The 15,195-nt window shown below is 52.3% G+C and overlaps 6 protein-coding genes across 6 annotated transcripts; 1 reads left to right on the top strand and 5 right to left on the bottom strand.

The window, feature by feature from the left end:
- Positions 1–28: 28 nt before the first annotated feature.
- M436DRAFT_37450 (glutathione synthetase ATP-binding domain-like protein) lies at positions 29–1,199 on the bottom strand (the record flags this gene model as incomplete). Its single annotated transcript, XM_013575185.1, has 2 exons — positions 29–1,044; positions 1,097–1,199. 2 exons carry the CDS (start codon positions 1,197–1,199, stop codon positions 29–31), a joined length of 1,119 nt encoding a protein of 372 aa, XP_013430639.1.
- Positions 1,200–1,813: 614 nt separating this feature from the next.
- On the bottom strand, positions 1,814–5,689 carry M436DRAFT_37302 (uncharacterized protein; the record flags this gene model as incomplete). The annotated part of the gene is made up of 5 exons (XM_013575153.1): positions 1,814–3,349; positions 3,400–3,666; positions 4,038–4,472; positions 4,525–5,215; positions 5,274–5,689. 5 exons carry the CDS (start codon positions 5,687–5,689, stop codon positions 1,814–1,816), a joined length of 3,345 nt encoding a protein of 1,114 aa, XP_013430607.1.
- A 996-nt stretch (positions 5,690–6,685) lies between these two features.
- On the bottom strand, positions 6,686–8,072 carry M436DRAFT_39095 (uncharacterized protein; the record flags this gene model as incomplete). The annotated part of the gene is made up of 3 exons (XM_013575483.1): positions 6,686–6,750; positions 6,808–7,046; positions 7,102–8,072. 3 exons carry the CDS (start codon positions 8,070–8,072, stop codon positions 6,686–6,688), a joined length of 1,275 nt encoding a protein of 424 aa, XP_013430937.1.
- Positions 8,073–9,327: 1,255 nt separating this feature from the next.
- Positions 9,328–11,302, top strand: M436DRAFT_38936 (uncharacterized protein; the record flags this gene model as incomplete). Its single annotated transcript, XM_013575451.1, has 3 exons — positions 9,328–9,460; positions 10,074–11,024; positions 11,085–11,302. 3 exons carry the CDS (start codon positions 9,328–9,330, stop codon positions 11,300–11,302), a joined length of 1,302 nt encoding a protein of 433 aa, XP_013430905.1.
- Positions 11,303–12,049: 747 nt separating this feature from the next.
- M436DRAFT_37420 (phosphoglycerate mutase family protein) lies at positions 12,050–13,048 on the bottom strand (the record flags this gene model as incomplete). The annotated part of the gene is made up of 2 exons (XM_013575176.1): positions 12,050–12,853; positions 12,941–13,048. The coding sequence occupies 2 exons, from the start codon at positions 13,046–13,048 to the stop codon at positions 12,050–12,052; spliced, it is 912 nt and encodes a 303-aa protein (XP_013430630.1).
- Positions 13,049–13,714: 666 nt separating this feature from the next.
- On the bottom strand, positions 13,715–14,897 carry M436DRAFT_78130 (eukaryotic translation initiation factor 3 subunit I; the record flags this gene model as incomplete). Its single annotated transcript, XM_013575819.1, has 4 exons — positions 13,715–14,071; positions 14,127–14,727; positions 14,792–14,814; positions 14,871–14,897. The coding sequence occupies 4 exons, from the start codon at positions 14,895–14,897 to the stop codon at positions 13,715–13,717; spliced, it is 1,008 nt and encodes a 335-aa protein (XP_013431273.1).
- Positions 14,898–15,195: the final 298 nt, after the last annotated feature.

Genomic DNA, 15,195 nt, shown 5'->3' with positions numbered 1-15,195 from the left:
AGACTTGAAAAATGCCACCATCATCACCCTACGCATGATCCGGTCGCATCTCTCTCAACTTTCGCAAAGACTGCGCACCCCCCAACATCTCTGTTAACAACCTCTGATAATCCCATCCCAACTCTGCCGCAGCAATCGCACTCAAACTCGCCTGATCCTCTCTACCCGGTCTTCCCGGTCCAGTCATATTGGGCTTCATATTCACATCAAACAGCGCAAACTCGGATCTAGGTTCATCCTCAAAGCGACGCACGTCTATACGCATGATGGCCGTTAATCCCATCAAAGCAGCCACTTGTTCGCATTGCTTTGCGATGGCTGCGTAAGTGGGATCCTTCGCGTACTCAGCAGCGGTGACTGCGCGAGAGTTTGCGGTCACGGCGACGATGCCATTGTAGGGTGCGACGCCATTGGCGTGGTTGAAGCGTGTGACGATGGGTAGAGCGCGGTGAGTGGGATGGGATTCTGAAGGCGGCATGACTGTTACGGTTGCTTCTTCGCCTGCGAGATAGTCTTCGAGGATTATGGCTGGGGATTCTTTGAATAGAGAGTGGATGTGCGATTGCAAGTCGGACATGTCATGGCAGACTCTTACGCCGTGGCTGCCGCGGCCTCTGACTGGTTTCCCCACGGTGGGGAAATGGAGGTCTAGGGATGTGAGTCTGGCGTCGAGGTCTGAGGCGTCGTCTTCGAGTAGCCAGCCGCGAGGTAAGGTGAATTTGCCGGATTTGCGAAGCATGTCGTTGACGTAATGTTTGTCGTCATGCAGTTCTACCATGCATGGAGGATGTCCCACCACTTTGACTTTATCTTGGTATTCTCCGACTCTTGATGATGTTTGCAATGGATGGCTGGCGAAGACGACAGTGTTGGCGAACAGATGGGTGGCTCCCTTTTGTAGAGCTGCGAGAATTCCATCTTCAGAGTCTGGGAAGCTCCATCCGACGTGTTCTCGAGGGTTGGGTGAGTCGATGGGGGTGATGATGTCGATGCCGGGTTGCTTGCTTAGGTTGAAAGCAATGTCGGCGCATCCGTCTTGGTAGCCTATGCAGGGTTGGTTTTGTCTTTGTTCGAGCTGTGGTAGAGGGATACATACCACCAGGCTTCATTGGTTTGCGGACGCCGTTGATGCTTGGAGGTTCAATGGCCTGGTAGAGCAGAGCCACACGAGCTGTGTGGACACCTCTGCTGTTCTGCATTTGGGCAGACATATTTCGGAGAAGCTGTTTTGCGACTAAGGGCATGAGGGAATGAAGGAAACACTATTTTGTACTACCTGGTAAGAAGGCTGCAGTTATATCCGGGCACAAGATGTGAATACGGGCGCGAAGTCGTGATGCCGTTCGGAGCCGCGCACTTGTTGCCGACCGACCGGCATCGGCTTTTCCTTACCTGGCCGTGATTCACCATGGTGAACTCGTTGCGGTGCCGAATGGCAGGCAGGCGCATCTATCGGCCATTGTGGAGGACATGTACTCGAGTCATCGGAGCGAGTGGTCGTGTAGGTCATGGACAGAGAGGAAGAGGCAGCGGAGAGCTCGACAAGTGGACCCTTCCGTGCCCAGTCATGACAACATCTTGGCCCGTGTCAAGTCCTTCAACCTCACCTCCTCGCTTTGCACCTCAGCTCACAGAAACACAATCACATACGACACTGGAACTGAACATGAAGAGTAAGGAGACTGTATTCGATGATATATTGTATTGACATAGGAGATGTAATAGAAAATGTAGTAAGAGACGGAAAAAACAGAAAAGAAACGCATCAAGTTTTGCGCTCTTGTGAAAGAAGAAAAGAAAGGAAAAAGAAAAATCAAGGAGCCTGCCCTGAAGATGCCGAAGTCGAACTTTGACCCGCAGAACTCGAGTTTCTGTCATACGAACTCGATGCCTGCGACGTCTTTCCGGCGTAGCGCGGATCGTCGGGGTCCATCTCCTCTTCGTCTTCTTCCGCGATGAAGTCGGCGACGTGGGTGCTGCGGCGGTTGTTCTTTTGCGCTTCGAAGCCCTCTGGCGGCTTGGGCGATGACATGACGGTCGAGCCCAAAGCCACCTTTTCGGCATCGTTGAGGATGGCGCCGTCGACAATGGTTGGGCGTCTGGCGAGTGGGTCGACATCGGCGCCTGCGACGAGAGTGGGGCGTCTGAGCATGTGGCCGGCTCCCACTGTTGTCGCCGGCTCTCCTCCAACGGCCGTCTCCTCATCCTTGGTTGCGGCAGTTTCGCTGTTGCGATCAAGGAAGAGGCCGCGAGGGAAAGGCTCGAGAGTGGGTTGCTTGGGTACCTTGGGCTCCATGGCCCAGCGGGCAATGTTGCGACAGCAAGCTGCGGTAATCGTCTCGGTCAGGAAAGAGATACAAAGTACGGCCAACGCGAGCGTGAAGTAACAGACAACTGCTGTTGCCAAGAGTACTCCCCAGTAGGGTGCGCCAGACGATCCGATCAAGACGACCATGTACGATCCAAGAGTCCACCAGATGAAACCATGGACAAGGTAGATGGTGAAGGCGTGAGGGAAGATGGGTTGCCAAACAGCCATCGAAAGGAATGCCTGAACCCAGGTGCTGGTTTCAACCAGGAATTGCATAGCCACAGCAAAGACAAGGGTGTTGAGACGAGGCTCAAAGTACAATGGATAACCTCCATCGACGGTCTTACCAAGTCTTTGGCCAGTGTACATGCTGGGGTGGATATTTCTCTCTGCGGTCATGGTCGGGATCTGCAGACGATCTTCCAAGAGGGTCATGGCAATGCAAGCGAGGACAAACAGCCAACAGACCATACAGAACAAGACACAAAGGACAGGACGAGCCTGGACCCTGGCACTGAACTTGTAAGTCACCTGCAGATCTGCCAACATCAACCCGGCCCAGAAGCAAGATCCCCAACTCAGCGCGTACCAATGAGCGACGATGCACCAAGAGTAGAAAGCGAAGCGCTTCCAGTGGGTCTTGATATCGCGGATCATGACGACAGCGAGCAAAGTCATGAAACTGAACTGGAGCTGGACAGGAATGGACCAGAGCACACCGACACAGTAGTGACTGACAACCTGGGGTGCAGCGTTGGGAATCAAGTATGCCAGCTCCAACATTGCGTTGAGGTAGTGACCGAAGTTGTCATAGTTGGACATGAACGCCCATTCAGACCAGGAGATTGAAGGCAACCACTGGAGCCACTGCATGAAGTCGAGCTCAAAGCAGAAATACTCAATCGCGGCAACAATGAAACAAGGCAGCAGCAGACGGGGTGCACGGAGAAGTGTCTTCTCGGCGATCATGCCCAAGTCCCCGTCGCGGAGATATCTGGCAGCCAAGAATCGACAAGAAGTAACGAAGAAGGGACCGAGCTGTCAACATGTTAGTATGGACAAACGTGAATCATGAGATGCTGACTTACCCAGATGGGGTTGAGGATGGCAGGGGTGACAGTCCAACGAGCCCAGTATTCACTTCTGTAATGCTGGCCGTAGTTCAGACCACCGGCGTAGGGGTTGAATGACAGCATGAAATGGATGACAGTAACACCAAGAGAGGAGAAAGCGACAAGACCAGCGAGATAGTTGATACGGGCTTCGTGCTCCTTTGCCTTGGGCAAGGGCATATCGACAGCCGACACGGGCACAGCCTCGGCGAGAGTGATGCGGCGACCGGTCTTGATTTGCGACTCATGGGGAGGATCGAGAGTGCTGACTTCGTGTAGTTCCTGAGTGTTCCAGTCGTGGATCGAGATGGATGCGCGAGAAACACCAGACGAGGAGACACCTCCAATACTGGCAAAGTGGTTGTCACGATAACGCTCAAGCACGCTGGGCTGTCTGCCTCTGGCGATGGTCGAGCGACGAGCATCGGGTGATTGGTGGGAAAGGTCGAGGTCCTGCAAAGTATCGGGATCACGCATGATTGTACCGGCGAAGTTGGCATGGCTCTCTCTTCGTGCAGAGGGCTTGCCATCGGCGCTGGCTTCAGATCCACTTCGCAGTTGACTGTTACGCCATCCGCTGCCGCCGGGTTCAACGCGCTCAGCCTCGTTCATACCGTGCGCGAGAACGTGTCCAAGCGCTTTGACGGTGCTGCCGCTGCGACCTTTGATGCTTTGGAAAGTGCTGCCTTGACGTTGACGGACGGGTGCGTCGGCGAATGCAACACTGGCCTTTCTGATCTTCTTTGCCATGTCGCTTCTCTCGGGAAGCATTTCAGGGAGTTGACCGTGGTAAGCCATACTCTTCCTGCGCCAATCGGTGGGTTGTGCGGTAGAGAGACTTCTGGGAACTTCGGCAGCCGAGGTGAAAGCGTTGCTGTGTCTCTTGACAAAGTCATCTCCAGAGTCTCCGTCGAAGGGGTTGAAGAACTTGACACTTCTTCTGCGCATGCTGTCACGTTTGTCGCCAACAGGTGCGTTGGTGCCAAAGCTGACCGTTGACATCTTCTTTTCAAATGGTGTGGGGATTGGAGTCTTCTCATCCAGGGCTGCTCCAAGGATCTGCTGAACGAACGGCGACGGCGAGCTGAGTTCTGGTTCGACGTGTATCTTTGGACCTCTGTTCTTCTTGAGCAGCAACTTCCAAGGAGCTCTTCTGAAAAGTACATTGAGGAGGGTCAAACAACCGAAGCCAAAGACTGCACCAGCAGTGGCACCAGCCGGAACGCGCCAGCTCTTGCTCTGCTTAGGCAACTTGAATCGAGTGAGAGCGGCTTGTTGGTAAGGACTGGATCCACGGAGCGTGATATCTTCAACGGAACACATCGGAACCCCTCTGCAGCGGCTGTCGAAAGAGGCTTGTTCGTTTTCGGTGGTCAGGGAAGAGTTGAAGAAAGCACGAACCCAGGCAACATCTGCTTGGTTGCGCTGGTTGGGAGGGCCAGCCATGTAGTACTTGTCGCCAATCGACCAGTGCTTGAAGATCAATGGCAGAGGCTCGCTCAGATCAAGGCGACTACGCCTCGCCGATCTGGTCTGGTTGCCTCCGAAAGTCCAGTTGACGTGCTTGTAGGTCCAGTCAATCTTGCTTTCAACAAACTCCCAGGGATCACCACCAACGGTAGCGTTCTTGTCGTTCGCAAAGTATGTGTAGTTGAGCTGGAATTGCGTCTCCGGGAATTCACCGTCCTTGATAGCCAGGAACTTGGCGTCCTCGGGATATTGCATGTTACACATGTCGGCATCGATGAACGATGTACGGTTGTAGTACAGCTGCATAGACATTGCGGAGCCACTGCAAAACGAAAACGTCAGTCACCGCATCTCTGTTCCTCTCGCCCAGATGTACTTACCCAGTGTTCTTGGGAGGTCCGCGCATGGACGAACGGAATGTACCAAAATGGATATCCTGTCTCAAGGCCTCAATACCAGCACCCTCCACCAAATGCTGGCCGCTACCTTTGTCGATCCAGAGCTGCAGAGCCTGCTGGTCGACATTCTCATCCTGAACATTGCCAATGATGACATTATTAGGAGTTGCGCCCTGTCGGTACAGCGCATTGTAGCCGAACTCTCTGTGATGTTTGAAATCGAGAGCCTTGAACTCATCAGGTAGTGAGTTTGTCTCGTTGAAATAGACAATCAGCGCATCCGTCCACACTTGAGCATCTGATGCATCGTAGAAACCGCAAGAACAGTCAGAGACATCCAGAGCGGAGGTTGTTGTGGCCGCCAAGATGGCACTTGTCAGTGCAATCCCCCACTTCATGGTTGCGGTGTTGGGGGTGGGAAGCAAAACAATATCGATAGAGAAGAAGGATAAGAGGGGAAAGTGTATGAGAAAAGGCAAACAGGCTGAAGCAGTTTTGGATTATATCCAAGCCGCACGTGCCTTGTCCTACCGAAATGGTTGACGTGTGAGGTGGCAGGTATTGGACACAGAATAAGCAGGAAGCAACGTATCAATGTATGATGCGAAGGATTATCATTGAAGATCTAGGCCGAAATCAGTGGCGTTGCATTTCCTATGATGGTATGTACTCTCCAACATCATCAGATTGTAACCGTCAGCCGCGCAGAGTGCAAAGACCTTAATGACCGGTAGCTATTGCCATCTGGATGGTTATGGAGAATAAGGGTCAGCACTATGGGCAGTTGCGAGGTAGCGTACAGATCATCCTACCTTGTTTCAGTTGCTTATTTTGGCGCCGCCGACTGACCTTCGTGGCAACTTCCAATGCTTCTGTAGATCGTTAGACCGGATGGAACGGGAAGGTAGGGTAGGGGTCTGAGGGTGAACCTACACTTTCTGTTTATCGAGTGGTGGAGCAATCCAAAATTGTGTTTATGTGGTCGAGAGTAGGATTATATTAGCCGTTGAAACGGCTTCTGTCGGATGCGGATCGCGCGTCGTAAAATCGAAGAATGTGCTCCACGTTTTGTCATGAATCAGACAGACAACTGACATGCGCACGGAGCAAAAACCGTTGGAGAAAGCGTTGTGAGATCAAATTATCGAGAGCTTGCAGCAACGGTCATCTATTCAATCTACCAAGTGCTTTGGACGTTGTCGAGGAATGATGTTGGTTATGGTGATGAGATGATATTATCAATAGTAGTTCTACAGATCCTTTTGAATGCTAAGCTGTGCGATCCAGACCATAATAACAAAGGAAAAAGTATCTAAAGGGGGAATGGAATAGAAAGGGAATATGATGATGATGGAGAAGGATAAAGGAAAATACGAGAAAGATAGCGCATGACTCTACTTTCTCGAGGTGGGGTTCCATGAGGAATAGCCGATGACCTCACGGAAGTGTCCGTAGATACCTGGATGTTTGATCAGCAAGAGTTGCGTAGCGTGTCTTGGGTTACGGCAGAACTTACCCATGGTACCCTGAAGAATGAGGTAGGGAATGTAGATCGCGGAGAAAAGGATCATGTCGAAGAAGGAAGTAAACTCGGATCGAACAATCTCAGTGATCCACAGTGTGACAATCAGACTTCCGACAGTGAGGAAGAGGAACCACTCAGACAAGGCGTAGCGGAAGAAGATCAATCTGGCGAGTTCACCTGAGCTCTTGGGCCAGCCAGTGATGAGGAAACTCATAAGAAGAGAAGTGTGCCTGGGTATGCTTGTCAGCGTGATTTCATTCGGATATAGCGGTCTCTGAAACTTACAGTGTGACGAGGTAGTAACTCATTTCACGAACAATGATAAGAGAAAGAAGACCGTAACGTTCGCTCAATGAGCGAGTGCCGTTGGGAGGGTTGGTCCAGATCATGTTTGCGTGACGAATGGAAGCCTGAGTCCAACCTTGAGTCCAACGCATTCTCTGCTTCCAGAAAGCCATCCAGAAGGTGGGAGCCATCTCGTAAGACTTGACGTTCATGTCGTGAACGGCTCTCTTGCCTTCTCCGTAAGCTCTGAGGGCAGAATCAATATCCTCGCAAAGCATGTGACCGTGCATTTGATGACCACGAAGCAGCTCGGCCTTCCAGTAACCGTTACTGCCACAGAAAAGACCGAAAGAGAACAGACGCGAACGACCGGGATGCGATACAGCGTAAATCTTGTCGAATTCGAGAGCAATCATGCGTGTGAAGAAAGTCTCCTTGGAGTTGTAGACGATACATCTGCCTTGTACGATATCGACGGTAGGATCGGCGATGAAGCGTTCAGCAGCCCAGCGAGCATTGTAAGGATGAGGGAAATGATCGCAATCGAAGACAGCAATGATCTCAGCGCCAGTATCGAGAGTGAAGAAGAAGTTCAAGTTGTCGGCCTTTGACTTTGAGCCGACGACCTTGGTGACACGAAGCAAACCACCGTGCTGCTTCTCCATCTCGAGCAACTCGGTCTCCAGAGGTTCGATTGGCTTGGGGGTGTTGTAGAGCAGGTTGATTCTCAGCTTGTCGCGAGGGTAGACAATCTCCTCGAGGGCGTAGTTGACTTGATCCTTGACAATGTCCTGCTCGTTGGGCAAGTATGCGACAATGACAATGTCGAGGATAGGAAGAAGCTCATCCGGAGTAGGGAATTCACCGCAAGTGTTGACCCTGATAGCAGCTGCTCTGGCATCGCGAAGCGGAGAGATACCCAAGAAAGCTTCGATCACAGTGCAGGCGGCGATGTAGAAGTTGATGACCATGAAGAAGTAGTAGAAGCCTTTGATAGTTTTTTCATCGCAGGAAACGAAGAAACATATCGATGACACCCAGTAGCAAATGGTGAGGATAAAGGGTGTCCACTCGAAGACCCAGTTTGACGAGTATTTGACAGCATAGTCGAGTTTGCCAAAGACCTGCTTCAAGCCCGAGGCTGCGGCCTTGCCACCCTTGAACTCGTCGGCCATGACTGTGGTTGTGTTGGTGTTCAAACAAGTGTGTGATTTTGGTGTAGAGAGCAGAGAATGATCACGGCAAAACTTCAAAGACCTTGGTTGAGTATTCAATTTATTCAGGCAACATCCTTGATCAAGCCTATCATCACTAGGCTTCTAGATCTGGAAGCTTGCTGAATCTCTAGGCTCATCGTAACGAAATGATCAACGTTCGCGAATGGAAATGTTGTTCCAGTTTCGGCGACTGCTTGACGTAGCGGCCATGTCGCGTACTGGGTTGAACGTTTGGTCGAGGGCGTGCGGTGGGCATAAGATTGCCAAGTGTACGGACGTATGGGGCTCGGCAGACGAATTCGGTCAGGGAGTACTCCAAACAGATGGAGTTTGCATGACGCCACCAAGGCATACCGCGGGGTGTGATTGACAGTCAAGTGTCGTATCATGGAAAAGCAAAACGACATGTCTTACTATGGCGAGAACAAAACAAAGGGACTGCCTGACTAGGGGTGCAAAGTGTGAAAGCGGTATCGGGTCCGCAAATCCGACGTTGTCCGGAAGAACCAGGTAAACATGGCTGTCATATGTTTCAGAACGGCGTCGCTGGTAGAGCGCGAATCGTCCAGATCAGGCAAGGGTCGTGAGTAGGCCGTGGTTGTTGTTCAAACGGTGCGGCTTGCGGCCGTTGACAGGCTGGCAGTTGGTATCACGGGCCAAATTCGGATCAATCGAGCCGACGTTGACATCAAGATTTCCTACCGTGGACGATTTGCAGGATGTGTAGGATGAACGGGTGGAGGAAAAAGAAGCCTGGACACAACTAGGGTGATCAACGCCTATAGTCGACCGTTTTGATCAAAACATGACGAGAGAGTGGAAAGACAACGCATGCCAGAGTCGAGAAGGTTATGAGCAGTTGAGAAGGAGGCCGGTACTTGACCATATCAAACAGTCCGATTCGGACATTTGAACTTGAACTCACCTTGATATCTTCCTCTTTGTCGCCCTTAGCACGCTTCGCAGCGGCAAAGTCAACACCATGTCGGGCTTTCAACCGCAGAATTACATGACGCCTCGACGAAAGTCGTCTGTCACCAGCAACTCTCAAGATCACCTTTGGGGCATCCGCGCCGTCCTCGCAGTGCAGAGCTTCGCGTGGCTGTTCTTCAAGGTGTTCAACCCGGCGCTGACAATCCCAAGTGCGACGCCGACCGGAGAACACGTTCCCGAGGCCTCGCCATCGACCGTGCCTGGAGTCTTTGGTGGTCCCGGTATTGTTGGACCTGGAGCTGATTCCGGAATCGTCTCTGGCAGCAGTTTGCAAGGTCGCGACCTGTTCCGCCGCAGTCTCAGTAAGTTGATCCTCCCCCTGCTCCTTTTCCAAATCACGCAGAAAGTGGAAAGAGGGAGCGAGCGATGTGGGGAAGCGACGACTCGCGCGGAGAAACATCGGCTTGGCTGCACGTCATGCCTCGACAGCCTCGACTGCCTCGTCGCGTCGTCCATCTCACAATGCTCCGTATCCCAAAGTTGCCGTCTTCCGAGCCTTCCGCTGGCAAGGCACTCTAGACTGTCAAACCAACTGAGATGTCGGACGCTGCGTGGAGGGGCGAGGTAGAGGGAAGCTGTGCTGTCTGAGCTGTGCCCGACACAAGGTTGTGCGGAGCAAGGGCGTGCAACTGCGGTAGTCGCGTCTTGCAGAGGTGCAAGGTGCCTGCCGTTTTCCGTGTCAAAGCCGACTTCCCTCGCCTTGGTCGCTCTGTCTGCTTGGAAGCTTCATTCAGAGATTGAACTAATCTTCTTCTTCTCCAGGCGACATCCCGTATCTCGAAGAAACATCCCCTCATTACCAAGTTCTCATTCGCAAGATCTTGTCTCCTCTTCTCTGGGATGAATCCTTCATCTTCTGCTTCTTCATCCTCTTGTCCGCCCGCACCGTCGCCGTCCCCTTCCTGCGCAATGTCTCATCCTCGACTTACGCTCGCTCCCTGATCTCTCGCCCTATTCGCATGGGCATCCCCCTTGCCGTTGGCCTTGCTCTCTCATGCATCATCTTCAGCACAATCAACACACAATACCTCGAAGAGTTTGCCACACTGAACGGAAACCCCTATCTGCGTGCACCCGAGAAGCCTGCTTCTGCTTTGGCTTGCTTCAACAGCATTTGGGACCTTCTGTGGGTGACCAGAGATTACTCGATGCAAATGGGTAACTTGGCCTTCCCCAGTTGGACTCTTTGGGTACCCAGTGCCATCTATCTGCAGTCGTACACTGTCTACATCTTTATGGTTGTCTTGCCTTACAGCAGACCCTCTTGGCACGTCATCGGACTCTTGATGTTCGCATTCGGCTCCTGGTGGTTCAACTCTTGGGGTTGGTACTCGGCCACTGGCCTCTTCCTCGCCGACATTGCCATCAACCCTCCCTTGCGCACCGCCTTCTTCCGCGGCTGGGTCAATCAGAAAGACACGGTGAGAATGCCTTACTGGGCTTTGGCCATGGTCTTCCTCGGTATCGGTACTGGACTCAAGTACATGTGGACCGCCGGCCTTCCAGGAGACTTCTGGAGTGGCGAGGCTCATGCTCACCCGGCTAGATACCTCGGTGGCAGCAGTTTTGGCTACTTTGACGGCACCCAGCCTTACCCTCGTATGGACAACTGGCTCGTAATTGTCGGTATTTTACTTCTCATCGAGTACAGCGAGGCAGCCCAGAAGATTCTTGGTAACGCTTTCTTCAAGGCTGTAGGAAAACGCGCATTGAGTAAGTTCATCTTCTTAGTCCTCTGATCACTCGAATATTCGACTGACTGTTGTCTGCTAGGTTACTACCTCGTGTCCACTCTCCTCATGTACACCGCTGGCATCAAGATTTTCCTTCGGTGCAACGTCAACGCCGGCATCAGCTCTGCTGGATCCAAAGCAGCCGTCTTTTTTGCAATTTTGCCCCTGTCCATCATCGGCGGAGAGATCTACCACCGCGCTTTCGACAGACCCGCCTACTGGCTCGGCCACGCAGTCTTTGACTGGACCAGAAAGTAGCATCGAGAATGACCGTCTTCTTTCTCGTCGTGGATGGCGTGAGAGCCACACAAGTAGCATTTTGATCACTAGTTTTCCTTTGTTCATTTTCTTTTCTCTTGGGCATCACTTAGCTTTATCTTCTACACATTATCTAGTCGCTATATAGAGCAAAATTGACATGTGTCGATATTTCCATCATGATCTTATCTTTGCCGCTACGATTCTTATGAAGTTCCTTTTTTAATTACATTCTGTATTCTTTCTGTGGCTGAGATGATGAACGGCTGCATCTTTGCTCTCGTAACGCGAAGATGGCAGGGGGTCTCTGCAGCGAATATGCCAAGCACTCTGCCGCCGCTCCGTGCGGAGAAACAGGGTCGTACCCTCAACGATGGCTTTGAAGTCGACGACAGCGATATCACATGCCTTGAAGGCCGTATTTATTCAACATTGCACCAAATAGATCCCAAAGTTATATGAAACGGTCTGTGTGAATCTTGGCGAGATCAGTTGGAAGATGCAGTCGTGGTGTTTAGTTTCATGTTTTTGATCATCGAATTCTGAGAGAACGACCGTATACCAAAGCCCTCGTACACCACAAGCTGACATTCGAATATCATTTATTTGTTTTTCCCAGATTCACGTCATCAGAACACGTCGAAGTAAAAGACGCACGCACGCGTCAAACATTCCCTGCACTCTGCACTCTATCCGCAGCGGAAAAACTCCAATCTATACTCTAGCCTCTCTCCTCCGCCAATTAGCTCACCCCCTCAATCTCTCCCCCTTGACAGCAATAGGAATAACACCACCAGTAGGCAACGCAAATCTCCTATGTCCCACCGCCCCCAACACCGCAGCAATGGTCCCCGAATGCGCGGTTATGCTCAAAAACTGCTTGTCCTTGCTCTCCGTCCAGATTTCCTCCAAACACCAGTGTTCGCGCAAGATATGCTCGGTGGGCTTTTCGCGGTGATCGGGTGTCCACGAGACGTCGGTTTCTGGCAATCCGGGTTCAAGAGTGTAGGAAGGAAAGTCAGAGCGGATGATCGAGGATGCACCGCGGCGGTCGCAGGTGTGTACGCCGTTGGTTTCGCGGAGGAGTTCTTTGACGATTGGCGCAAAGGGTGATGAGGCTGGTAGAGACAGGTTGTGGAAACTGAGCCAGCTGGTTTGGAGGCAGCGATAGAAAGGTGACGTGTAATACTTTTCCGGCGCTGGGACTTTTGCGTGAGTCAATGCAGAGGTCCAAAAGGCGTTGACGTCTAGAGCTTGTTGTTCACCAATTGGCGTCAAGTGGGCATCGGCCCAGTGGGCGTGCTCGTCGCCTTCTTGTTTCGCCCAGTACGAGTCCCAGAGTGCAGTGCCGTAGCGAGATTCGGCGACGTTGTGGTAGCCTTGGCCATGGCGACCTAGATACAAGATTTTGTATACGATGCCGTCTTCGGCATTCTTGTTCAAGTCACGAATGTAGTGTTCGAATCTTTGCCATTGTGTTTTATCCTCGGCATTCTCGAGGGTGGCATCTGAAGGGTAGGATTGATGGATCAGACCAAAGTTTTCTTTTGCCTGATGATGCGATGGAATCAGTATGGCCGAGTTTGTGAATAGTCGCAGCTTACGAAAACATGTCAGGAATAGTTCGCAAAAACATACGTAGTCAAAGGTATCAGCATCAGTGTTGGGGAGACCTTGCTTGAAGATGTTTGTCAAGATGCTGAACTGGTAGTTGGCGTTTGGTGGTGGAAGGGTGATTGTTGCCATATTTGTCGATGCGTGCAGGTATGTCAAGATGCTTGCGATGAGGAGGAGAAGGCTTTGACAAGTTGGTCAGAGAGTTTTCTTCTCCAGAGGAAAGGTATCGAAGAGACAAGTTGTTGCCGGAGATTGATGTTTGTCGTTGACGGAATAATTCGAGGTTCCTTGATTGTTGCGGGCAAGCCACTCTGGACGTTGTTATTCCGCTCCGACGGCCGCAACGTGGGAGGATGGCTGGTTGAAGAAGAGCAACACTCACAAGAATAATGGATGGAGTCGGAGCTGGATGCGAGCAATTCTCAGATTGATATTGGTCGAAAGCGTCTTCATAGATGCTCTGTCCGGAGAGAGGGAGCATGCTTGAAAAGGCGTCGCAACTTGGACAAAGACAAATTCAAGTTCGTCCAAGCAGCGTCATCTCAAGCTCAGCCAGCACGAATTGACACATCTCGTCACAAAAAGAACAAGCACACAAGGGCATTTGATGTAGACATTTCATTCTTCTTGTTTGCAGATGGACATCACCTCAAGACACTTTTGAGTTTTTGTATATCATTCGGGCCCCCCAAATCTTCATTCGTCAGTCCTTTGTCAAAAAAAGCGACGCCCTGAACGCCATGCCAATGCCGTAGTTCACAAAGTCCCCTTGCTTTTCCTTTGTGACAGAAACAATTACAGCCTCATCTCACGCTCAACCTCAAACTTGAAATCAAAGTAGGGCTGGTCGAAGTGGTGGACGCGGACGTAACCATCCTCACCACCAGAGGCGTAGCCGGTACCGAGAGGCGAGACGGCGACGTAGTTGAGAGGACCGAAGTGACCTCTGACACGGCCAATCTCCTCTTCGAAGATCTTGTGGTAGAAACGGGCTTCGAACTTTCCTTGGCGGGCGCTGGTGGTGGTGACATCCATGGCGGCTTGACCACCTCCGACGATAACGTAGTCCTTGACGGGTGTGATGGCGGCAGAGTTGAGAGGGGTGTCGGCGACATATGTCTTCATGACTTCGAGCGTCTTGGCGTCCATGAGCTGCGAGAGTGTGTTAGTCGTTGGCTGAGATGGCTGGAGCAGAGGGAGACGATACCTTTGCGGTCTTGTCCTTGGAAGAGGTCACGAAGTAGGTGCGGTCGGCGGACCATTGCAAGTCGGTGACCATCATACCGTCCTCGTGAGGGTAGGCGCGCTCGTACTCCTCGCCCGTCTTTGCGTCCCACTGGGTGACGGAGCCGTCCTCGTGGCCAGAGATGATGTATCTGGTGCAGGCGGAGAAACCGGCGACTGTGACCTTGGGAATGTCGTCGACGACAATGCGCAGCGAGTGCTCGTTGGCCTGCTCGCCCTCAGGGTCCTGGTTGATGTCGTAGACGAGGATTGTGCTGAGCTGGCCCTGACGCTTCTCGGTGACACCGAGCAGTTGGGTGCCGTCCTCGTTGAACTCGACGCGCTTGATGGCGGTTCCAAACTCCCACGTCTTCAGCAGCTTTCCAGTCTTGACCTCCCAGAGTCTGATGGTGTTGTCGGCGCCGCCGGTTGCGAGCAGGACGGTGCGCGGGTCGACATCGACGGTCCAGAGAGCGCCCTGATGGCCCTTGTAGACACCGAAGCGCTCACCGTTGTGTGACCACCAGCCGCATGCGTTGTGATCCTTGGAGACGGAGAAGATGAAGTCGCCCTCCTTGCTGAACCTGCTCGTGTGGTTAGTCGCCGTGTCGTGTCCGTCTCTTTTGAAAAACCAGTGGGCGCACGCACTTGACTTGGGTCAGAGCTCTCTCCTGCGACGGGGGTCAGTTTGTGCGGCGCTTGATATACCGTGAGGGAGAAGACGTACGTGACCGGATAGCAGGATAGGTCTCATGTTGGCGGTGATGTGGAGGGATCTGGTCGCTGTCGTCGCTGCTCGGGTCGCTATGAAAATGTGCGTCGCCCGCGCAGAGTCGCTTGGCCCGTGCGGCTGCGACTTCCCTCGCGGCGTAAATTATTCGCAGTTTCCCCTCGCTAGTCGTAAAGCGCGTCGCACCTGCCCGATTCGACGCTCCGTTCTTCTCCGCAGGCTGGAAACAGCTCTACTCACACAGCTGTCTGACTCACTCGCCTTGCATCTTCTTTCTCAGCCACTGGGATGGTCCAATGAGCATACAAGACCTGGAGAAACA

Source organism: Aureobasidium namibiae (genome assembly GCF_000721765.1).
Source record: "Aureobasidium namibiae CBS 147.97 unplaced genomic scaffold scaffold_2, whole genome shotgun sequence".
NCBI classification, from domain to species: Eukaryota; Fungi; Ascomycota; class Dothideomycetes; order Dothideales; family Saccotheciaceae; genus Aureobasidium; species Aureobasidium namibiae.
Note: the sequence above shows the minus strand (reverse complement) of the source record. Positions and strands in the feature narration are given on the sequence as shown.